The following is a 23,844-nucleotide window of genomic DNA, read 5'->3' on the forward strand; positions in this document are numbered from 1 at the left end:
GTGTAGAGACAGGCAGATCCTGATGCATTTTGGGGGTTCCAGGTGGAATCCTGATGAGTTTTGGGGTTTGAGGAGAGGATCCTGCTAGGGACATTTCTCTGTGTAGGGACAGGCAGATCCTGATGGGTTTTGGGGGGTTCCAGGTGGAATCCCAATGGTTTTTGGGGTTTGAGGAGAGGATCCTGCTGGAGGAGGTTTTCTGTGTGGGGACGGGTGGATCCCAATGGATTTTGGGGGGTTCCAGGTGGAATCGTGATGAATTTTGGGGTTTGAGGAAAGGATCCTGCTGGGATGGTGCCGGTGAAGAGGGCAGGAGCAGCTCTGGAGCACAGGGAGAGCTCACCTGAGTGAGTGGAAACTCACCTGAGTGGCTGAGGGTACACCTGGGTGAGTGAGGGCTCACCTGAGTGAGTGGGTCCCAGTCTTACACTGGGAATTTGGGCTCCAGAGTGGATTTTAGCTGCCTTAGGGAGGTGCAGGCAGGAGCAGCCCCCCCCCAGCATGACCAGTTTGTCCCTTTGGGCACTAAACCAGCTTCAATCCCATTCCCTTCCCTTGGGAATGATCTCGGAACTCCGGAAATTCCAATTGGCTTGAGCTGTTCCAAAGTTGGGATTGTTCCTTTTGTTTTTTCCACGTTTGTCCCCCCACACCAAATCCTACCGAGCAGTTTTGGGCACATTTTCCTCTCCTTTTGTCCTGTCCTCACCCCTTGCATGGCTCCTGGGGAGTTGGTGAGTGATGATCCATGTTCCCACAGCCAGGAGGGAATTCCTGTTAAAACCCCAATCCCAGGCTCCCTCAGCCCCCTCCAGTACAAGGGATCTCCTTCCTTAAAATGTTGGGATTTGGAGGATTTGTGGGCATTTGGAAACCCAAATCAGTTTTACCACTGATTCCTTAGATTCCTGGGGTTAAAATTAAAAAAAAAAAAAGGAGACTTTCCCATGTTTTTGTTTTCTGTGTGTTGAACTTCCCCGTGAGGGTGGGGAGGCCTTGGCACACATGCCCAGAGCAGCTGGAATCTCTGGAAGGGCTGGACAGGGCTTGGAGCAACCTGGGATAGGGAAAAGCATCCCTGCCCATGGAAAGGGTTGGAATTAACGGCATTTAGGGTCCCCCCAAGCCAGAATTGTGCATCCCCGGGGGCTGAAGCTGTGTCTCTCTTGCAGTGGTGTCGTGTGGCCACCCCGGGTCCCCTCCCCACGCGCAGATCTCGGGGGACAAGCACACGGTGGGCTCCGTGGTCAGGTACAGCTGCCTGGGCAGGCGCACGCTGGTGGGCAACGCCACGCGGATGTGCCAGCTGGACGGGCGCTGGAGCGGCTCGCTGCCACACTGCTCGGGTGAGGGGCTGGGGAGGGCACTGCGGGGCAGCCAGACACCACCAGCTGGCCGTGGTCACCTGCTCTTGGTCACCTGCTCTTGGTCACCCAGCCATGGTCAGCTGGCCGTGGTCAGCTCTTCATGGTCACCTGTTCTTGGTCACCTGCTCTTGGTCACTCATTCACGGTCACCTGTTCTTGGTCACCTAGCCATGGTCAGCTAGCTGTGGTCACCCAGACATGGTCAGCTGGCCGTGGTCACCTGCTCTTGGTCACCTGCTCTTGGTCACTCATTCACAGTCACCTGCTCTTGGTCACCTGTTCTTGGTCACTCATTCACGGTCACCTGCTCTTGGTCACCTGTTCTTGGTCACTCATTCACGGTCACCTGCTCTTGGTCACCTGTTCTTGGTCACCCAGCCATGGTCAGCTGGCCATGGTCAGCTCTTCATGGTCACCTGTTCTTGGTCACTCATTCATGGTCACCTGCTCTTGGTCACCTGTTCTTGGTCACTCATTCATGGTCACCTGTTCTTGGTCACCTGTTCTTGGTCACCCAGCCATGGTCAGCTGGCCATGGTCAGCTCTTCATGGTCACCTGTTCTGGGTCACTCATTCATGGTCACCTGTTCTTGGTCACTCATTCACAGTCACCTGTTCTTGGTCACCTAGCCATGGTCAGCTAGCCATGGTAACTCAGACACGGTCAGCTGGCCATGGTCACCTGTTCATGGTTGTGTATTCATGGTCACCTGTTCTTGGTCACCCAGACACAGTCACCCGTTCATGGTCACCCGTTCATGGTCACCTGTTCATGGTCACCCAACCATTGTCATCATCTTCCACCCATTGTCACCTTCCCTTCCCTGAATTTCCCTTTTCCTTTTTCCCTTTTCCTTTTTCCCTCTTCCTTTTTCCCTCTTCCTTTTTCCCTCTTCCTTTTTCCCTCTTCCTTTTTCCCTCTTCCTTTTTCCCTCTTCCCTTTTCCCTCTTCCCTTTTCCCTTCCTCCCATGCTCCAACCCCTCCTTGTTCCCTGAGTCCCAGCTGCTCAGGGCTGGCTTGGAGCACGTGGGAATTCCTTCATGGAGGGGAAGCATCCCTGGGGCTGGTGCTGGAGCCTCCACCTTGGGATTCAGGAATTGTGGCCGTGTTTGCATCCAGCTCAAACCCAGGGGGCTCCTGGAACCAGGGAGTGTTTAATTTGGAATTCCACTGTTCTCCTTGGGGTGGAATTCCCGATGAGGGTGACACAGCCACCATCCCTGGTGGCTCTGGTGACTCCGTGCTCTCCTGGCAGGGGGCAGCCAGGGCGTGTGCGGCGACCCCGGGATCCCTTCCCATGGGATCGGGCTGGGGGACGCCTTCGACGTGGGCAGCGTGGTGAGGTTCAGCTGCGAGCCCGGCTACTCCCTGCGCGGCTCCTCCGAGAGGATCTGCCACGCCAACGGCTCCTGGAGCGGCACGCAGCCCGAGTGCCAAGGTACTGCTGGGCCACGGGGCTCTTCCGGAGTCCCCAGAGCTGCCCCGGAGTCCCCAGAGCTGCCCCGGTGTCCCCAGGACTGCCCCCAGTGTCCCCAGATTGCTCTGATATCCCCAGAGCTGCCCCGGTGTCCCCAGAGCTGCCCCGGTGTCCCCAGGACTGCCCCAGTGTCCCCAGAGCTGCCCCGGTGTCCCCAGAGCTGCCCCGGTGTCCCCAGAGCTGTCTCAGTGTCCCCAGAGCTGCCCTGGTGTCCCCAGGACTGCCCCCAGTGTCCCCAGATTGCTCTGATATCCCCAGAGCTGTCTCAGTGTCCCCAGAGCTGTCTCAGTGTCCCCAGAGCTGCCCTGGTGTCCCCAGGACTGCTCCAGTGTCCCCAGAGCTGCCCTACTGTACTCAGAGTTGCCCCAGTGTCTCCTGGACTGCCCCGGTGTCCCCAGAGTTGCCCCAGTGTCCCCAGAATTTCTCTGATGTCCCCAGAGCTGCCCTGGAGTCCCCAGAATTGCTCTGATATCCCCAGAGATGCCCTGGTGTCCCCAGGACTGCTCCAGTGTCCCCAGAATTGCTCTGATATCCCCAGAGCTGTCTCAGTGTCCCCAGAGCTGCCTCACTGTCCCCAGAGTTGCCCCAGTGTCCCCAGAATTTCTCTGATGTTCCCCAGAGCTGCCCTGGTGTCCCCAGAGCTGCACCAGAGTCCCCAGAGCTACCCTGGTGTCCCTACAACACCTCCAGTGTCCCCAGAATTCCTCTGGTGTCCCCAGGACTGCTCTGGTGTCCCCAGGAGTGCCCTGATGTCCCCAGAGGTGTTCTCATGTCCCCAGAATGGCTCTGGTGTCCCCAGAGGTGTTCTCATGTCCCCAGGACTGCTCTGGTGTCCCCAGAGGTGTTCTCATGTCCCCAGAGATGTTCTCGTGTCCCCAGAACTTGCCTTTGCTGAGGACAGGCAGTGCAGGAGGAACCCCTCAGAGTCCTGGGGGTTGATTTGTGGTTTCCGGATGATTTTAATTAAAAAATTAACTTTTTTTTTCCCTTGGCAGTGATTTCCTGCGGGAATCCCGGGACGCCCAGCAACGCCAGGGTGATCTTCAACGACGGCCTGGTGTTCTCCAGCTCCATCATCTACCAGTGCAGGGAGGGCTACTACAGCACTGGGGTGCTGAGCAGGCACTGCACCGTCAATGGCACCTGGACTGGCACCAGCCCCGAGTGCACAGGTGAGCCCTGCTGGGGCCCCTGCTGTGGGGTTTTGTGGTTCCCAGGTTCTGTGCTGCTTTGGTGGTGGGTCTGGGCTTCTTGTTATGGGATGGTGAGCTCTGCACAGAGCAGGAGACAAAACAATTCCTGCTCCAGCTGGGCACCAAGGACAAATGAGCCAAATCTCAGCCCAAGAGCACAAACAACGTGGGCTGGAGAGAGAAAAACAAGCAGGGTGGGACTTTAATTGGACAGTTAACCCCAATATGCAAATGGAGCAGAACTTACAAAAATGTGAGACCTTGTAAGCAGTCATCCATTTTGTGCCCATTTTGGTTCATCTTGGGTGCAGCCCTGGCTGGGCTCTGGTGCTGCCCAAGGTGGATCCACTGAGGAGATCCTTTTAATAAATCCCTGCTTTATTCTGGGACTCTGCCCAGCTGTTGTAGCTCAGCCTTCATCAGGATCCCTGGGATGGAATCCTGCCTCAGGATGAGCTGCCAGGCCCAGCTGTGCCCACATGGTGCCTTTTGGGACTACCTAAAATCACAGGCCAGACCAAGTTAAAGGAATAAAAATCAGTTCTATTTACTGAAGGGTCTTCAGGGGCATTTAGGGCAGACAAAGCCCTCCAGGGGCTGCACCCAAAAAATGGACAATGGGTCACAGGTTTCACACTTTTATAATTTTGGTTCATTTGCATTTTGGGGGTTCATCTTCCAATTCCAGCTTCAGCTAATGAAGTCATTGACCCCAAATTTGCTCCCCAAAATCAGTTCTGTTCACATCTCTGGGGCCTGAGGCAGTGAGGTGTCCTTGGTTCCCAGGCCTGGAGAGGAATTGTTGTGTCTGCCCAAAATGGGGAAGCAGCAGCTCCCACTGAGTGTGGGGTTTGGAGTTCTGCACTAAAGAATTCCAGGATTACAAATATGTGGAAAATAGAAAAGCTGAAATCCTAAAGCACCAGCACACGAGTGCCACCCTGAGAAACTCTGCTAAAGCCTGGCCTGGCACCAGCAGCAGCTCAGCCTGGGAATTCTGCTGGGACCTCGTGGGAAAATCTTGCTCTGGGGTTGTTTTCCTCCAGCTGGATGGAGGGAGCTCTGGGATAATTTTGGGAGTGGGTGCTGGCTGAGCTGGGGGGGCTCTCTGGGGCTGCTCCTGAGTGTGACATCCCTGGGATGTGACCTGGGCAAAGGTGGATTTACATCAGAGGCAGTGACTGGGCTGAGTGGGGAGTGCTGTGGGCAAGCTGCCTTCCCTTCACCCAGCTTTGACCCGGCTTGCTTTCATGTTTAATGAGTGTTAATCCAGCTCCTTTCAAGGTCTTAATGAGCCATTAAACTCCAGCTTGTGCTACAAACCTGCTCCACATTTCACTGGTTAAATCCCACTTGGCAAAAACCACCCAGGACCATCACAGGCGTGGTTTCAGCTGCCAGAAATTCTCCTTTTCCCCTTCCTTGGCAGTGATCAACTGTGGAGACCCCGGCGTGCCAGCCAACGGGCTGAGGCTGGGCAGTGACTTCACCTACAACAAATCCGTGGTGTTCCAGTGCACTCCTGGCTTCATGATGGAGTCAGACAGAGCAGCTGCCCTCACCTGCACCAAAGACCGCACCTGGAACGGCACCAAACCCGTCTGCAAGGGTAGGAACCCTGCAGGTGTTGCAGGAGACGAGTTTTGGAGGCCACCAGGGTTTCCCTGGAAGCCTGGCTGGGCGTTCCTCAGCTCCAAAGTTTGGCATTTGTCAGGGAGCAGCAGCACCTTGCTGTGTTCAGGGCTATCAATCTGTGCCTGGCAGGGAGGGAAGGAGTTGCTCCTCTCCTTCAGAGCCCAGGGAGTAAAGTGATTTTGCACAAGAACTCGGATCAAGCTCAGATGAAATATTGTGTTTTTCCAGCAGATGCTGTGCTGGCATCACCCAGAAACATCTGAAAAATGTTCCCTGCGAGTCTTTTCATTATTCTGAGATGGCTCCTGTGGTTCAGAGATAGAAAAGGGAAATAGGAAAGCAGTGGCTGGGCAGGCTGGATCTGTTTTCCTCACCCCTCAGTGCAGATAAAACGTGTGGCAGCATCTCTGCATTCCTTTAAAAATGGGCAAAATTCACCTGTCACGGAGCTGATATAAAAACAGGCCACATAAAACCCCTCAAATGCACTCCAGCTCCTTCAGAGGCTGTAAAGAGCAATTCTTCCTCTCCTTTTTCATTCTCTGCACTGAGCAAATGCTGCAGAAATGATCCAGAGTGTGGCCAAGAGTCTCATTGGGAGGCACAGGTTTAGCTCCTCGGAGCTGAGGAGCAGAGTGCTGCAAAGATGTCATCTCCAAACAGCCCAGAGCGGGTGAAAACCCGACAGGTTGTGCCTTCAGCTGCTCGTCTGAGCCTCAGCCAGGCTGTCCAAAATGTGTGAATCTTTGGGGAAATCTGGGATGAGCTTTCACACCACGTCAGGGCAGATTTTTACCTTCAGCTGACTTCAGAGTCGGATTTGTGGAGATGGTGAGGAAAAAGTTCTTCCCCCGGAGGGTGGTGGGGCACTGAGCAGGCTCCCCAGGGAACGGGCACAGCCCCAGGATCTCATGGAATGCTTGGACAGCACTCTCAGGGATGCACAGGGTGGGATTTTGGGGTGTCTGTGCAGGGCCAGGGCTTGGACTGGATGATCCTCGTGGATCCCTTCCCACGGGATATTTCCTGATTTGGGATTGAACTCCAGACTCTGAAGGGTTTGACCCCACTTTGTGCCAATCCTGGGAGACGCTCTTGGAGAGCAGGAGGTGACTTTGCTCCTACCTGGAATTTGCTTGTTAATGGAAATAATTAAGAAGTGGAGAGACCTGACTCTGCTTCTCCTTTTCTCCTTTTCTCCTTTTCTCCTTTTCTCCTTTTCTCCTTTTCTCCTTTTCTCCTTTTCTCCTTTTCTCCTTTTCTCCTTTTCTCCTTTTCCTTTTCCTTCTTTTCTCCTTTTCCTTTTCCATTTCCTTTCCCTTTCCATTTCCCTTTTTTCCTTTTCCTATTCCTTTTCCCCCTTCTCCTTTTCCCCCTTCTCCTTTTCCCCCTTCTCCTTTTCCCCCTTCTCCTTTTCCCCCTTCTCCTTTTCCCCCTTCTCCTTTTCCCCCTTCTCCTTTTCCCCCTTTTCCTTTTCCCCCTTCTCCTTTTCCCCCTTTTCCTTTTCCCCCTTTTCCTTTTCCTCCTTCTCTTTCTCCCCCTCTTCTCCCCCTCTTCTCCCCCTCTTCTCCCCCTCTTCTCCCCCTCTTCTCCCCCTCTTCTCCCCCTCTTCTCCCCCTCTTCTCCCCCTCTTCTCCCCCTTTTCTCCCCCTTTTCTCCCCCTTTTCTCCCCCTTTTCTCCTCCTTTTTCCTCCTCCTTTCCTCCTCCTCCTCCTCCTTCTTTTTCCCTCTCCCCCAGCCATCACCTGCCGAGCTCCCCAGGCCATTCCCAACGGGAAGGTGGTGGGATCAGATTTCAGCTGGGGTTCCAGCATCAGCTATGCCTGCCTGGAGGGTTACCAGCTGTCCCTGCCCGCCGTGCTCACCTGCGAGGGCAACGGCTCCTGGAGCGGGGAGATCCCCCAGTGCTTCCGTGAGTAGGCACCTTCCCTCTCCTCCACCAGGAATCAGCAGGATTCTGCTTCCAATCCAGCTCTTTGGGGCTTTTCCCAACTTTTTTTCCCAAGCTCTGTGTCAGTGGTTTGGCAGCTCAGGGTTTAGAGGGATCTTGCTGTGCTTCATGCCCCGTTCATAAATGGAGTTTTCCAGCAGCTGGAGTGGGAATTTTTGGTGCCATGGGGATGCTTCAGGAGTCTGGACCTAAAGCCTGGCTGCTCTCCCACCTCCCATGTGGCTTGGTTTTTTGGGAGCCTTGGTTTGGCACCTGTGAGGAGGAGGCAGGGACACAGGTGGTCACTTAGCCCTGTGACAGAGGGGTGAGGCCACATTTGGGATGAATCCGGGCATTTTCCGTGTTCCTGCCTACAAAACGTCCTCAGAAGTGGGTGTTTGTCCTCAGTGACCCAATCTTCTCCAACCAGCACTCCTGGAACTGCCAAAAAATCCTTTGGCAAAGGGCTCCGTGTCGCAGCAGAGGTTGGGAATGTTTTGTGAAGGCTGAAACAGCAGCAAACACCAAACAAAAAAGGGAATTAAAACAGGGAATTAGCATCTCCTGATGCTAAAGGCAGCTCTGAGTCCCTTTTCCAGCTGCACAATATCCATTTTCATATTAAATCCCACAAACCCCTCGCTGTTCCTCACACCTTTCCGGGGATCTTGGGATAATTAGTGAGCTTTCCGTGCCACACAGAGCCAAGGAACAAAGTGACACCAAGGAACAAAGTGACACCACACCGTGCAATTAGGGGAGAAAAAAGAGGGGAGAAAAGGCGAATTCGGGCCGAGAAGGTGGAAGTTAATTAACAACCACTGACAAAAGGAGATAATTACGAGGAATGCAGCCAGCAACACCTTCTGCCCCCCCTGACTCCCGAGCTAATCCTGGAGCTGGATGGGCTGGGACAGCGCTGGATGGGATGTGACATTCCTGAGGGGTCTGTGGCCACCTCCTTGTCCCTTTGCCGTTGCAGCCGTGTTCTGTGGGGACCCGGGGACCCCGGCGCAGGGCAGGAGGGAGGACAGAGGCTTCACCTACCGCTCGTCCGTGTCCTTCTCCTGCCTGGCCCCGCTGGTGCTCGTGGGGTCGGCGCGGAGGTTCTGCCAGTCCGACGGCACCTGGAGCGGGAGCCAGCCCAGCTGCATCGGTAAGGGGCGCCCAGCTGCGGGGTCTGGGGGCTCACCTGGGGGCTCACCTGGGGGGCTCACCTGGGGGCTCACCTGGGGGCTCACCTGGGGGGCTCACCTGGGGGCTCACCTGGGGGCTCACCTCACTCCCAGCCCCAGGGTCTGCGGAGGGCAGGGTGGGGAGGAGGGCAGGATCACCCTGGCGCTTTGTTGGGAGGGTCCCCAGGACGAGGTGGGAGATGAGAATTGACTGCCGAGTTCTCAGAAGGTGATTTATTATAGTGTGATATGATATGATATTATATTATTATATTATATTTTATTATATTATATTAATACTTTGATATATTTAATATAATATGTTATCATATATTGTGATATGATATATTCAATATATATTGTGACATGTTGTATTATATTAAATATATATTGTGATATGATATCATATTATATTAAATATATATTGTGATATGATATCATATTATATTAAATATATATTGTGATATGATATATTATATTATATATTGTGAGATATTGTATTATATTAAATATATATTGTGATATGACATTATATTATATTAAATATATATTGTGATATTATATCATATTATATTAAATATATATTGTGATATAATATCATATTATGTTAAATATATATTGTGATATGATATCATATTATATTAAATATATATTGTGATATGATATTAAATATATATTATGATATTATATTAAAAAAAAATTCTATACTAAAGAAAGAGAAAGGAGACATCAGTGAGTGAATGATAAAAACCTGCGACAGACTCAGAGAGTGATTGGCTGGGATTGGTCATTAATTAAAAACCAATTCTCATGTTTGGATGAGCAGTCTCCAGGCCACATTCCAGAGGAGCAAACCATGGAGAAGCTGGAGCTTCCCAGCTTCCCAGGAGCAGGGATTTTTCATAAAACATCACGGTGACAGTGCTTGGAGCTCGGGATGGTCCTTGGGAGCAGAGGGCATGGTGTGGATGTCAGGAAGGGCTGTCCTGATCCAAGGTGTGTGTTCCCAGTTTTTCTCCTGAGGGATGGAGTGCCTCTGGCTGGTTCATGCTGCAGCAGGCAGGGATTTAAGGAACAAGAAGATCCGTGTGGTTTTCCTTGTTTTCCTTTGGAGCCAAATCCCTCTGGTGTTCCAGAGGTGCAGCAGGATCCGTGTGCCTGGAGGCCTCTGAGCCCTCCCAAAAATCCCTTCCCTGTTTTTAACAGATCCCAGCCTCACGACGTGTGCAGATCCTGGAGTGCCTCTTTTTGGGATGCAGAACAATTCCCAGGGATACCAGGTATGGCCATGGAGGAGGGGTGTACCACAGAGCCAGCCCTGCCCGGTCCTTGGCCTGGATTCACGTGTTATCCCATGGATTCCTGTGCTATCCCATGGATTCACATGTTCTCCCATGGATTCACGTGCTATCCCATGGATTCCCGTGTTCTCCCATGGATTCCCGTGTTCTCCCATGGATTCCCGTGTTCTCCCATGGATTCACATGTTCTCCCATGGATTCACATGTTATCCCATGGATTCCTGTGCTATCCCATGGATTCCTGTGCTATCCCATGGATTCCCGTGTTCTCCCATGGATTCCTGTGCTATCCCATGGATTCACGTGTTCTCCCATGGATTCCCGTGTTCTCCCATGGATTCACATTTCCTCTCATGGATTATTGTGTTCTCCCATGGATTCATGTGTCCTTCCATGGATTAATGTTTCCTCCCATGGGTTCATGTGTCATTCCATGAGTTAATGCCTCCTGTCATGGATTCACATGTTATCCTGTGGATTCACATGTTATCCTGTGGATTCACGTGTCCTCCCATGGGATTCATGTGTTATCCCATGGGATTCACGTGTCCTCCCATGGATTCTTGTGTCTTCCCATGGATTAGTGTCTCCTCCCATGGATTCACATGTTATCCCATGGATTCATGTCTCCCCTCATGCATTACTGTCTCCTCCCATGGATTCATGTGTCCTTCTTCCATGGATTCGTGCATCTTTCCTTGGGTTATTGTGTCCTCCCATGAGTTCATGTCCCCTCTCATGGATTCATGTCCCATCCCATGGATTCACGCGTCCTTCCATGGATTAAGGTCTCATCCTGTGGATTCATGTCCCATCCCATGGATTCATGTGTCCTTCCATGGATTAAGGTCTCATCCTGTGGATTCATGTCCCATCCCATGGATTCATGTGTCCTTCCATGGATTAAGGTCTCATCCTGTGGATTCATGTCCCATCCCATGGATTCATGTGTCCTTCCATGGATTAAGGTCTCATCCTGTGGATTCATGTCCCATCCCATGGATTCATGTGTCCTTCCATGGATTAAGGTCTCATCCTGTGGATTCATGTCCCATCCCATGGATTCATGTGTCCTTCCATGGATTCCTGTCTCCTCCTGGGAGCAGGACACCCCAACGTTCTCCTTTAGCCCTCCGAGTGGGTTTGCACAGCATTAATTAGGCAGTGCATTGTATCTGAAATTAATTACAGTGCTAATTAATAGTTGTTGCTATTCCCATTAATTTTCAGGCCAAATCCTGCAGGTGCTTTTGCTAATCCCATCTCTCATCCAGCAGGAAATCATTGGAATGGGGACAAAAATCCCACTGTGACTCCCTTGGGGGTCTCCGTTCCCACCCATTCCCTGCTGGGATAGTGGATGCCAGAGTGGATCCTTCCATTTCCCTGCTAATTAGTCACCTTAATCTTGGGGTTTGATTAATTAATTTTAGGTTTAATTAATTTGGAGAAGCCATAAGTGGGATTTTTGCTCAGCTGGGAGTGGAGCTGCTCCTGTGAGGGGTGAGGCGGTGGCAAGGGGATGGAATGAAGCTCTGGGAATTCCTGGGAAGCTGAGTGCTTGTCTCCTGTTGGGACAGGTGGGAAGCATCCTGTTCTTCAGGTGCCAGAAGGGATATCTCCTGCAGGGCTCCACCACCAGGACCTGCCTGCCCAACCTGACCTGGAGCGGCGTCCAGCCCGACTGCGTCCGTGAGTCCAGGAATGCCACAGGGAGCTGGGGCCCCCAGCCAGGCTCTGGAAAAGGAGTCCTTGCAGGAAATGTGTTGGATTTTAGGGAGAATTGGGGATGGCAAAGGCATTTTTTAGTCTGCACCCACAGCTGGCACTCAGTTCTGGGCTCAGAGGTGCTTCAGCATCCTTTGGTTTTGTCATTTTCCCTTAAAAATGGGAGTGGCCAATCCTGATTTTCAGCTCATCAGCTGGAGCCGGGTCCAGCTTTAGCCAGGAACAGAAACCCAGCATGGGAAGCTCCTCACTAATTCCTCCAGCTGGGAAAAATCCCTGTGAGCTGTGGTGTAGAAACTCCTCCAGGAGGGTTCCCCTGTTGCTGTCACGGTGTCACTTTTCACCCTCCCCGTGCCCACCTGGGTGGTTTCTCTCACCTGCTCTCCCTGTCCCCTCCAGCCCACCACTGCAAGCAGCCCGAGACCCCATCCCATGCCAACGTGGGTGCCCTGGACCTGCCCTCCCTGGGCTACACCTTGATCTACTCCTGCCAGAGCGGCTTCTACCTCACCGGGGGCTCCGAGCACCGCACCTGCAAAGCCGACGGCAGCTGGACAGGGAAACCCCCCATCTGCCTGGGTGAGGGGCTGGCAGCGCCAGCTGGGCTCTCAGACCCTCCCCAGGCCCTCAGGTTGTAGAGATCCTGGGCCTTGAGGTCCTTCAGAGGTGGTTTTCAACCTGCAGATAAGCCCAAGATTCAGGTCTGGGGTCAGGACTCCGAGGAAGGAGGGGGAGGTGTTTTCAGCCATGATTTTGTTCCCTTAAAAGTTGTGGGATGGCCCAGCCTGATTTTCACTTGGTGGGAGGGTCTCCCCTGTTGGTCTTCACAGCAGAATCCCAGAATTTGGCTGGAAAAGGCCTTTGAGGTCATCAAGTCCAACCTGTGACCCAACACTCAGGTGCCACCTCCAAAGAGCCACCTGAGGATCTTCTGGGGAGATTTTGGGTCTAGAACCACCCGCACAGGACAAAAATTGTTTATCTCCCCCACATTTTACCTGCCCCAGAGTCTTGGATGAGGAACATGTTCTGATCCACTGAGGTGGAGCCCTGGAGCAGGGTCACTCTGGACACTTGGGATTGGATCAGGAACATGTTCTGATCCACTGAGATGGAGCCCTGTGGAGCAGGGTCACTCTGGACACTTGGGATTGGATCAGGAACATGTTCTGATCCACTGAGATGGAGCCCTGTGGAGCAGGGTCACTCTGGACACTTGGGATTGGAGCAGGAACATGTTCTGATCCACTGAGATGGAGCCCTGGAGCAGGGTCACTCTGGACACTTGGGATTGGATCAGGAACATGTTCTGATCCATTGAGATGGAGCCTTGGAGCAGGGTCACTCTGGACACTTGGGATTGGATCAGGAACATGTTCTGATCCACTGAGATGGAGCCCTGTGGAGCAGGGTCACTCTGGACACTTGGGATTGGAGCAGGAACATGTTCTGATCCATTGAGATGGAGCCCTGGAGCAGGGTCACTCTGGACACTTGGGATTGGATCAGGAACATGTTCTGATCCACTGAGATGGAGCCCTGGAGCAGGGTCACTCTGGACACTTGGGATTGGATCAGGAACATGTTCTGATCCATTGAGATGGAGCCCTGGAGCAGGGTCACTCTGGACACCTGGGATTGGAGCAGAGGGAAAGGCAGGACAGGCTGGGGACAGTGGCTGAAAGGCAGAGAGGGACCTGGGGGTGCTGGGGGACAGCAGCTGGCCATGAGCCAGGTGTGCCCACATGGCCAGTGGCACCTGGCTGGATCAGGGATGGACCAGCAGGAGCAGGGAAGGGATTGTCCCCTGTTCTGGGCACTGGTGAGGGACACCCCGAGTGCTGTGTCCCGTTCTGGGCTCCTCCATTTGGGACGTGGAGGGGCTGGAGAGTGTCCAGGGAAGGGGAAGGAGCTGGAAAACTCCTGCTGGAGCTGAGGGGGCTCAGCCTGGAGAAAAGGAGGCTCAGGAGGGACCTTGTGGCTCCGCACATCTCCTGCCAGGAGGGGACAGCCCCAGGCTGGGCTCTGCTCCAGGGAACAGGGACAGGAGCAGAGGGAACGGGCTCAGGCTGGGCCAGGGGAGTTTGGGGTTGGATTTTAGGGAAAAATTCTGCACAGAAAGGGGGTCAGGCCTTGGCAGGGGGTGCCCTGGGAGGTTTGGAGGTCCCGAGGAAGGCCTGGACGTGGCACTCAGAGCTCTGGGCTGGGTGACAAGCTGGGCGTGGGGCACAGCTTGGGCTCTGTGACCTTGGAGGGCTTTTCCAGCCTCAGGAATTGTGGGGTGGGCAGTGCAGGAGTGCACAACACTGACCAGCTGTGCTTTGCCCCCCGTCCCAGCTGATGTCCGGCCCAGCGGGAGGCCCGTGGGCACCGCGCGGGAGCCACCGCTCGCCAAGGCCTCAGGTGAGGCTCAGGGGGCTCCTCCCCACGAACCCAGCCCTGAGACCCCTCACATCCCCCTCCCGAGCCCCTTCCTCTGGAAACTGCCCTGTCCTGTTCCCTGGGGAACAAGCAGGATCCTCACAGGAGCTGCACATCAACATCTACATCCCTCCCCAGAGCGTTTCCTTCCAGGATTTTGTACATTTCACCTTTTTTATTTGAAGTTTTCCCAGTAAGTTTATTTCCTCAGGGGCTTCTCCTCACAGACCCAGCCCTGAGACCCCTCACATCCCCCCCCCAAGCCCCTTCCTCTGCAAGCTGCCCCGTCCTGTTCCCTGGAGAACAAGCAGGATCCTCACAGGAGCTGCACATCAACATCTGTGTCCCTCCCCAGAGCGTTTCCTTCCAGGATTTTGTACATTTCACCTTTTTCAAGTTTATTTCCTCAGTGGGGCTCCTCCCCATGGAGCCCTGAGACCCCTCACATCCCCTCCTGAGCCCCTCCTCTGGAAGCTGCCCCATGCCCCATCCTGTTCCCTGGGGAACAAGCAGGATCCTCACAGGAGCTGCACAACAACTTCTGTGTCCCTCCCCAGAGCATTTCCTTCCAGGATTTTGTACATTTCACCTTTTTTAAGTTTATTTCCTCCCCACGGACCCAGCCCTGAGACCCCTCACATCCCCCTTCCTCTGGAAGCTGCCCCATGCCCCATCCTATTCCCTGGAGAACAAACAGGATCCTCACAGGACCTGCACAACAACTTCTGTATCCCTCCCCAGAACATTTCCTTCCAGGATTTTGTACATTTGACCTTTTTCAAGTTTATTTCCTCAGGGGGCTCCTCCTCATGGACCCAGCCCTGAGACCCCTCACATCCCCTCCCGAGCCCCTTCCTCTGGAAACTGCCCCATCCTGTTCCCTGGGGAACAAGCAGGATCCTCACAGGAGCTGCACATCAACTTCTGTGTCCCTCCCCAGAGCATTTCCTTCCAGGATTTTGTACATTTGACCTTTTTTAATTTGAAGTTTTCCCAATAAGTTTATTTCCTGAAGTTTATTTGAATTTTTCTTAATAAATTATTTTGGGGGTTGGTTTATTTTTGAACTTTCCTCATGTTTTTGGTCACAACAGCCAAATTGAAGTCACTGGTTTTGGCTTTGTCCCCCATGGTGATGGCACAGAGCGGGCGGGATTGAAGATACATAAAATACAAAATATTTTTAAAATATAAAATTTGTAAAACAATCTCATTATTGTCAGTGAATTCAAAGAAAGACAGAAATCCTCCTCTGTTTTTTTTTTTATTTTTTTCCCTGAAAAGATGGAAATACTGCTGGTTTGTTTATTTTTTGACATGCCCCACTGCTGTAATTCCAGTGCCTGCGGACGTGTTTGCGAGGAATTCCCTGTGGAAAGGCTCCTACGAGTACCTGGGGAAGAAGCAGCCAGCCATGCTCTCCGTCACCAGCTTCGACCCTGCCACCAGCAAGGTCAACGCCACCCTGATCGACCACAGCGGGGTGGAGCTGCAGGTGTCAGGTGAGGGGGGCACGAGGTGCTGGGGCTGCAGGTGTCAGGTGAGGGACACGAGGTGCTGGGGCTCCAGGTGTCAGGTGAGGGACACGAGGTGCTGGGGCTCAGGTGAGGGACACGATGTGGGTGGAGCTCCAGGTGTCAGGTGAGGGACACAATGTGGGTGGAGCTCAGGTGAGGGGCATGATGTGGGTGGAGCTCAGGTGAGGGACATGATGTGGGTGGAGCTCCAGGTGTCAGGTGAGGGGTGCCATGTGGTGGAGCTCCAGGTGTCAGGTGAGGGACATGATGTGGGTGGAGCTCCAGGTGTCAGGTGAGGGACACAATGTGGGTGGAGCTCAGGTGAAGGGCACGATGTGGGTGGAGCTCAGGTGAGGGGCACGATGTGGGTGGAGCTCAGGTGAGGGACACGATGTGGGTGGAGCTCAGGTGAGGGACACGATGTGGGTGGAGCTCAGGTGAGGGGCATGATGTGGGTGGAGCTCCAGGTGTCAGGTGAGGGACACAATGTGGGTGGAGCTCAGGTGAGGGGCACGATGTGGGTGGAGCTTCAGGTGTCAGGTGAGGGAGGCAATGTGGGTGGAGCTCCAGGTGTCAGTGAGGGGCATGATGTGGGTGGAGCTCCAGGTGTCAGGTGAGGGGCACGATGTGGGTGGAGCTCCAGGTGAGGGGCACAATGTGGGTGGAGCTCCAGGTGAGGGACACGATGTGGGTGGAGCTCAGGTGAGGGACACGATGTGGGTGGAGCTCAGGTGAGGGGCATGATGTGGGTGGAGCTCAGGTGAGGGACACGATGTGGGTGGAGCTCCAGGTGAGGGACACGATGTGGCCTCTGGGAGGGGTTGGCATTGGCTCTGCCAGGGCAGGGACTGTCCCCGAGCTGGCACTGCTGGGATGTTGGGATAAAAGCCAATTCCTGATGGGATAAGCCGTGTTTTAGCGGATTATCAGGAGGTGTCAGATCTTTTGGGTGGACATTCACACCTAACTCATGGGTCAGCACATGGTGTTTTGCATATCTGCCACATTTCTGTATTTTTAGTTAGTTTACATATTTTTTCCACTGATTCTCATGAGACAGATCTTATTGTTTACACTGCTGTGCTTATTTTTCATTCTAGGAATAGATTTTTGTGAGATTGTTTTCTCCTGGGAACTTGCAGCCTTTAATTTAGGGCTGATTTTTTGAGGCCTTTCTTTTATAATTTCTCTTCCTGCCCGTGATGCTGGGACACCTCTAGAGCTGTGTCCAGTTCTGGTCACTCACTGCCAGAGGGACACTGGGGGGCTGGAGTGTGTCCAGAACAGGGAATGGAGTTGGAAAAGGGTTTGGAGATCTCCTGGTGGGGCTGGGGGCTCTCCACAGCTCCCTGACAGGAGAGGGCAGCCAGGCTGGGTCAGGCTCTGCTCCCAGGCTGAAACAGCCTCAATCCCTGCCAGGGTGGATTTTAGGGAACATTTCTCCATGGAAAGGGGGGTCAGACCTTGGAACTGCCCAGGGAAGTTTGGAGTGCCCATCCCTGGAGGTGTCCAAGGTAGGACTTGGAGCTTTTGGGCAAAAACCATGAAATGATGGGACTTTGATGATCCTTGGGGATCCCTTCCAGCTCCTGACCCTGTGGGTGCTCCATGGCCCTCCTGGAGCACCAGGCTCTTCCTGATCCAGCAGCACAACCTGAATATTAATTAAATATCGAGCTGAGTCCTTTCCCACCTGGAAAATATCTGGGCTGTGTTTCCCAGTGCATCCCAGTGCCAGGGCTGGTGTCCACTCAAATCCTGACGTGGTTTCTCTGCCCTCCCACTCCATCATTTCAAGCCAGAGTGACCCAGAGGTGACAAAATCCCTTCTTTTCCAGGGATTTACAAGAAGGAAGACGTGCACCTGCTGCTCCAGGTGTACCAGATCATGGGGCCACTGGAGATCTTTGCCAACAAGTTCAGGAATGACAAATGGGCTCTGGATGGACACGTGAGTGCACAAGATCCACCCTCCCTCGGCTGTCCCAGCCTGGATTTCCCTTCCCTGGAGCTGAGGGATAATTCCCAGAGCTGGGAGGGGACATGTGGCACTTCCCCAGCAGGTGACAACTCCTCCTGCAGCTCGGGGTTGGCTTTATTGCCCTGAGGTTTGGAATCCATCACCTCCCAGATAATGCTGGAGGAGAAACCAATGGGATTCATTCCCTGTGGATGTTTTATATCCCCTCAACCTCTTGCTGGAAAAGCTGATTTTCCTTACTGGAGCCAACTCCTCACCCTTTGCCTGTGTCTGGGAGTCTCCCAGGCCCTTTAGGGATCCAGTGGAGCTTGGAAAAAATGTGGATCCAACTGACCCAAGGCCACTTTTCCCCCTCTCCCTCTGGAATCAGCAGTGTCCTCTGCAATTTATCACAAACAAGATTTTTTTAGCTTCCCTTCCTTCAGGACGGGAAAATTTTCAGCTGTTGGGTGGTGAAACTCCTTAAAAAATGCCAGGATTTTCTGGGCAGTTGCATCAAATTGATGCACTTGGAAGGGGCTGGGAGTTAAATCCAGGGAAAAGTTGGATAAATCCACTGGTTTTTGCTCTCCACAGGTCTCGTCGGAGTCCTCGAGTGGCACCTTCGTGTACCAGGGCTTCGTGCGTGGCAAAGGCTTCGGGCAGTTTGGCCTCCAGAGACTTGGTAAAATTCCTTGGATTTGCACTTTTCTCCTCCATTCCAGGAGCTCCATTTTGGCCTGGCTGGGGATTCCCAGGCTGGGAATGTTTCCCCAATCCCTGGTTTGAATTTTCTGTGTTTTCTGTGTTCTGCTGGGCTTGGTGTGAGGTTTGTGGGAGACAAACAGCACAAAACAAACAGCATGAGGATAAAATTTATAATTTAGGAACGAAATGAGGGATAACCAGGCTGCTGTCCAAAGGCAGGGAGGGTTTGGAAGCACAAACAACACCTGGATGTTTTTTTTTTCCAAATTCCCAAATCCCTGCCAAGCCCAAATCCCGTTCCCACCACAGCAAGTGTCTCCATCAGAAACCACAGAGGCTCTTGGGAGCTTAAACCACCCAAAGTTTAAGCTCCTAAATGCCTCTTAAAGCATGGGTTGAGCTCTTTAATCCCTCAGGATTGCTGGAATCTCATCACCTTTATGGATGCTCGTTATTGCAGCATTTCAGAGCCTCCTTAAAGCCCAACTTCATGCATCCAAGTTGGACCTTTTTGGCAAAATAAATCAATTTATACCTGTCTTTAATTGCAGCTGTAAATAAATGATGAAACCTAAGTTAGGCTGGATCTCCATCCTTGCCACGTCCATTTTTAAATCCCATTTTCCAGCACCACTTCACTCCTTTTGCTTCTGGTGCCCCCTGTACTTTGAGCCAAGCCCTTTTCCCCCAGCAGGAGTTTGGAAATGTGGGAAATGAGTTCCTTTCTGCTGTGTTCCAGACATCAGCATGATGGAAAATGATCCTGAGTCCATAGGCCACCACTTTGCATCCAACAGCAGCTCCGTGGCAGCCGCCATCCTTGTGCCTTTCATCGCCCTGATTATTGCAGGGTTTGTGCTTTATCTCTACAAACACAGGTGGGTTTGGGGCAAGAGTCCCAAAAGGTGAAAGAAATTCTGGGATTTGAGAGAAATATCAGTGAGCTGGGCTGAGAATCCTCCCCTTTAGGGCTGGTTTAATTCAGGGAGTGGGACAGCAACAGAGGGTTTGGAGGTTATTGCAGGGTTTGTGCTTTATCTCTACAAACACAGGTGGGTTTGGGGCAAGAATCCCGAAAGGTGGAAGAAATTCTGGGATTTGAGAGAAATATCAGTGAGCTGGGCTGAGAATCCTCCCTTTTAGGGCTGGTTTAATTTAGGAGATGGGAAAATAAAGGATGAGGGTTTGGGAGAGGAGAGCGAAGAGGGTTTTTCTGGCCATTAATTAATCCATAAATAAGGATTTGTGGTCACATTTAGGAGGATAAAAAGCAAATTCCCCCCCTCCCCATGGCTTTGATTGTGGTGTAAATTCAGTTTTGCCCTGATCAATGCTGCAAACCCCTGGCTGGATTTTCCTGCCCCATCCCCACAGCTTTCCCCCATCAGTGCCCTCCCTCAGGGCTGGCACCATGTTGTCTTGATTTTTTTAGATTTTCTGAGCCGTCTGATGTTTACATTCTTGTGGAGAACTTTCTCACACACTTTCTGTAAATAACTGATTGTTTCTTTCTGTAAATAACTGATTGTTTCTTTCTGTAAATAACTGATTGTTTGCATTCTTTTCTGGAGGAGGAGAAACTCGATGGGCTGGTGGTTTGTCCAGTGTCATCAGAGAGGTGGCACTTCCCTCCAATCCACTCTCACTTTTAGAACCCATAAATGTTAGAGAAAACAAACTTCCCTTTCTTCACCCTGAAAGCAGCGCTGTGTGTTCCGTGTCCTGCAGTGACATCACCTGTGGGGTTTTGTCCCTGACCCTGCAGGAGGAGTGTCATCAGAGAGGTGGCACTGTCACCCTCCAATCCACTCTCACTTTAAGAACCCATAAATGTTAGAGAAAACAAACTTCTCTTTTTTCACCCTGAAAGCAGCGTTACATGTTCTGTGTCCTGAGTGACATCACCTGTGGGGTTTTGTCCCTGACCCTACAGGAGGAGTGTCATCAGAGAGGTGGCACTTCACTCTCACTTTTAGACACCTGTAAATGTTAGAGAAAACAAACTTCCCCTTTTTCACCTTGAAAGCAGTGTTACATGTTCTGTGTCCTGAGTGACATCACCTGTGGGGTTTTGTCCCTCATCCTACAGGAGGAGTGTCATCAGAGAGGTGGCACTGTCACCCTTCAATCCACTCTCACTTTTAGACACCTATAAATGTTAGAGTCAGAAAACAAACTTCCCTTTTTTCACCTTGAAAGCAGCGTTACATGTTCCGTGTCCTGCAGTGACATCACCTGTGGGGTTTTGTCCCTCATCCTACAGGAGGAGTGTCATCAGAGAGGTGGCACTTCACTCTCACTTTTAGACACCTGTAAATGTTAGAGTCAGAAAACAAACTCCCCTTTTTTCACCCTGAAAGCAGCGCCGCGTGTTCCGTGTCCTGCAGTGACATCACCTGTGGGGTTTTGTCCCTGACCCTGCAGGAGGAGACCCAAAGTCCCGTTCAACGGCTACGCCGGCCACGAGAACACCAACGTGAGGGGCACCTTCGAGAACCCCATGTACGACAGGAACCTGCAGCCCTCGGACATCGTGGCTGGCGAGGCCGAGTTCACCGTGAGCACGGTGTGCACGGCCGTATAGCGCGGTGAGTGGGACAGGGACAGGGCCACCGTCCCCTCGGGGCTCTGGGGGAGCTGGAAGGGTCTGGGGTTGTGGAACGTGGGGAGCTGGAAGGGTTTGGGGTCATGGGGTGTGGGGAGTTGGAAGGGTTTGGGGTCATGGGATGAGGGGAGTTGGAAGGGTTTGGGGTCATGGAGTTAGTGGGGAGCTGGAAGGGTTTGGGGTCATGGAGTGTGGGGAGTTGGAAGGGTTTGGGGTCATGGAGTGTGGGGAGTTGGAAGGGTTTGGGGTCATGGAGTGTGGGGAGTTGGAAGGGTTTGGGGTCATGGGGTGTGGGGAGTTGGAAGGGTTTGGGATTGTGGAATGTGGGGAGTTGGAAGGGTTTGGGGTCATGGAGTTAGTGGGGAGTTGGATCATGGAGTACAGGGAGTTGGAAGGGTTCTCTTGGGATCGTGGAACGTGGGGAGTTGGAAGGGTTTGGGGTCATGGAGTGAGTGGGGAGCTGGAAGGGTTTGGGGTCATGAAGTGACTGGGGAACTGGAAGGGTTTGGGGTCATGGAGTTAGTGGGGAGTTGGAAGGGTTTGGGATCATGGGGTATGGGGAGTTGGAGGGGTTTGGGATGATGGAGTGTGGGGAACTGGAAGGGTTTGGGGTCATGGAGTGTGGGGAACTGGAAGGGTTTGGGATTGTGGAATGTGGGGAGTTGGAAGGGTTTGGGGTCATGGGGTGTGGGGAGTTGGATCATGGAGTACAGGGAGTTGGAAGGGTTCTCTTGGGATCGTGGGTTGTGGGGAGTTCGAAGGGTTTGGGATCATGGAATGTGCGGGGATTTGGAAAGGTTTGGGATCATGGAGTACAGGGAGCTGGAAGGCTTCTCATGGGATCATGGAATGCAGGGAATATTCCATCTGGAATACTCCAGTTTTCGGATACCAAGGCCACTTCCCCGGAATTCCCATGTGTCCTGACCAGCCCCTTGCTTTCCCAGATTCCCGTGGCCGGTGTCCAGTGTGGATGACTGTCCCACCTCACCATCCATCCATCCCCTCCCCCCCTCCCTGCTCCCGCCCCCGCCCAGGCTGCGGGGAAGCTGCTGCACCTCCCTGGAATTCCCGAGGGGCTGCTGGATCCACCTCCTCCATCCTGCTGGATCTCCAAGCCAAAGGTTCTGCTCCGGCCCCGCTCCCAGACCTCGGGAAGGCCTGCTGGTGGGAAGGCTTTCCCCAGCTGCTCCTGCAAGGAGCTTCCCAAACTTTGGGAAGAGCTCGGGCGACAGAGAGGTTGTGCACAAGGTGCTGGATTCTGTGGAAAACACCTGGATGGGACAGGATGAGGATTTGTGTGTCTGGGTTTGGGTTTCTGGGTTATTTTTTGTTGCATTTTCTACCCCAGGGCTTGAGCAGAGGAAGGGTTTTCAAATGGGAGTTTTCCAAACCTTGGGAAGCTTTTCCCCTCTTCCCGTTTGGTTTTCCTTTGGGCATTCCTGGCTGGATTTACAGAGAACACCTGGATGGGACATCAATCCCAGGGCTGGAACAAGGCTGGGAGGACCCCTTGGAATCCTTGGATCCCACCCTGCCTCCAGCTGGGCTCTCCTGGCCCATCCCTGATCTTTTCCAAGCTCAGTTATCCCTAAAAACCCCAGAGCCCAACTCGAACCCCTGCCCTTCCACATCCCCAATTCCAGGGCCCAAAATTCCAACAGTCCCTGGAAGCAGAGCTTGGATCCTTCCAGGTTCTTCTCCAAATTCCAGGGAATCCTCCCCTGGCTGCTCCAGGTGATGCTTCCCACACCTGGCTCCCACTCATTCCATGGAAAATCCAGGAGAAACCCATGCCCAGGAGTGCAAAATAAATCCAAAATATTTAAAACCACCCGGGCAGGGAGAAGAGAGAGCTCGACTTAAATGGAATTTGCTGCTTTGGATCCATGAATTCCCTTTTCCTGCTGTTGCCCAGGGAGCCAAGGAAGTGGGAAAAGGGGTTTATCCCATTTATTTGCAAGCTGGCTGAGATCTGCTCCATGCCATTCTCCATCCTTGTGCCCAGAGGACTTGCATATGGTAAAAAAAAAAAAATATGGGAAAAAGGGAAAAAATGAAAATAAAAGGGAAAAAAATGAAGAAAAAAGGGAAAAAATGAGAAAAATTATAAAAAAACACAAAAAAAAGCTCAAATCCCTCTTTTGTACAGAGATATATTTTTATTAATTAAAAGTTTGTACAGCTAAAAAATAAATAAAAAAACCAAAATGTAATTTTTTTTTTCATTATCGTAGGGAAAAACAAAAACAAGAAAAAAAAGTAGTGAGAAAAAAAAAATCAGCTTTTTTTTGTAAATGTAATAAAGTGTATAAATGGTTTCCATAAAAATGTACATATGGAATCTCTCCATGCCCCTGGCTTGTCTGCAGAATTCCCAGTTAATTTATCTGTCTCTGTATATGAGGCTTTTCCGTGTGTTCCCGGCGTTCCCTGCAGAATTTCAAAGCTATTTTCGATTTTGGACTTCCAAATAATAAAAAATCTCGATTTTTGCATTGCTTTTTCTTACAACCCCCTGGTGCTTTTTTTTTTAAATTTTCTTTATTTTGGGTTTGGGGGTTTTTTGGTGGGTTTTTTTTTTTGGTTGTTGTTGGTGGGGTTTTTGGTATTTTGGGGTTTTTTTGAGGTGTGTGTGAATTCCAAAAGGTTTCTCCCGGGATTTTCAGGATGTGCACACACCACTCGTGCAGGGATGGAGATTCCCGACTTTTCCAGCTCATCCTGATTTCAGGAAAATCCGGGCAAATTGGGTGGATTTGGAGGAATGGATTTGGCTTTTCCAGCAGGATTTTATCCCTTGGGAAGGGAGAACGGGACCCTTCC

The 23,844-nt window shown here is 52.1% G+C and overlaps 1 protein-coding gene across 1 annotated transcript in view; it reads left to right on the plus strand.

Moving 5' to 3' along the window:
* Positions 1-23,513, plus strand: part of CSMD2 (CUB and Sushi multiple domains 2) — a 90,373-nt gene extending 66,860 nt beyond the window's left edge. The window contains exons 33-48 of the mRNA XM_059868782.1: positions 1,173-1,346; positions 2,624-2,806; positions 3,841-4,017; positions 5,468-5,647; positions 7,412-7,585; positions 8,586-8,759; positions 9,985-10,058; positions 11,660-11,771; positions 12,207-12,386; positions 14,145-14,210; positions 15,569-15,730; positions 17,584-17,696; positions 18,303-18,390; positions 19,153-19,291; positions 20,838-21,001; positions 21,966-23,513. Of these exons, the coding sequence (XP_059724765.1) occupies positions 1,173-1,346; positions 2,624-2,806; positions 3,841-4,017; positions 5,468-5,647; positions 7,412-7,585; positions 8,586-8,759; positions 9,985-10,058; positions 11,660-11,771; positions 12,207-12,386; positions 14,145-14,210; positions 15,569-15,730; positions 17,584-17,696; positions 18,303-18,390; positions 19,153-19,291; positions 20,838-20,997 (2,156 nt within the window). The 3' untranslated portion in view covers positions 20,998-21,001; positions 21,966-23,513. The remainder of the gene's footprint in view (positions 1-1,172; positions 1,347-2,623; positions 2,807-3,840; positions 4,018-5,467; positions 5,648-7,411; positions 7,586-8,585; positions 8,760-9,984; positions 10,059-11,659; positions 11,772-12,206; positions 12,387-14,144; positions 14,211-15,568; positions 15,731-17,583; positions 17,697-18,302; positions 18,391-19,152; positions 19,292-20,837; positions 21,002-21,965) is intronic.
* The last annotated feature ends 331 nt before the right edge of the window (positions 23,514-23,844 follow it).

This window comes from Haemorhous mexicanus, chromosome 27 (assembly GCF_027477595.1).
Source record: "Haemorhous mexicanus isolate bHaeMex1 chromosome 27, bHaeMex1.pri, whole genome shotgun sequence".
Taxonomy (NCBI): domain Eukaryota; kingdom Metazoa; phylum Chordata; class Aves; order Passeriformes; family Fringillidae; genus Haemorhous; species Haemorhous mexicanus.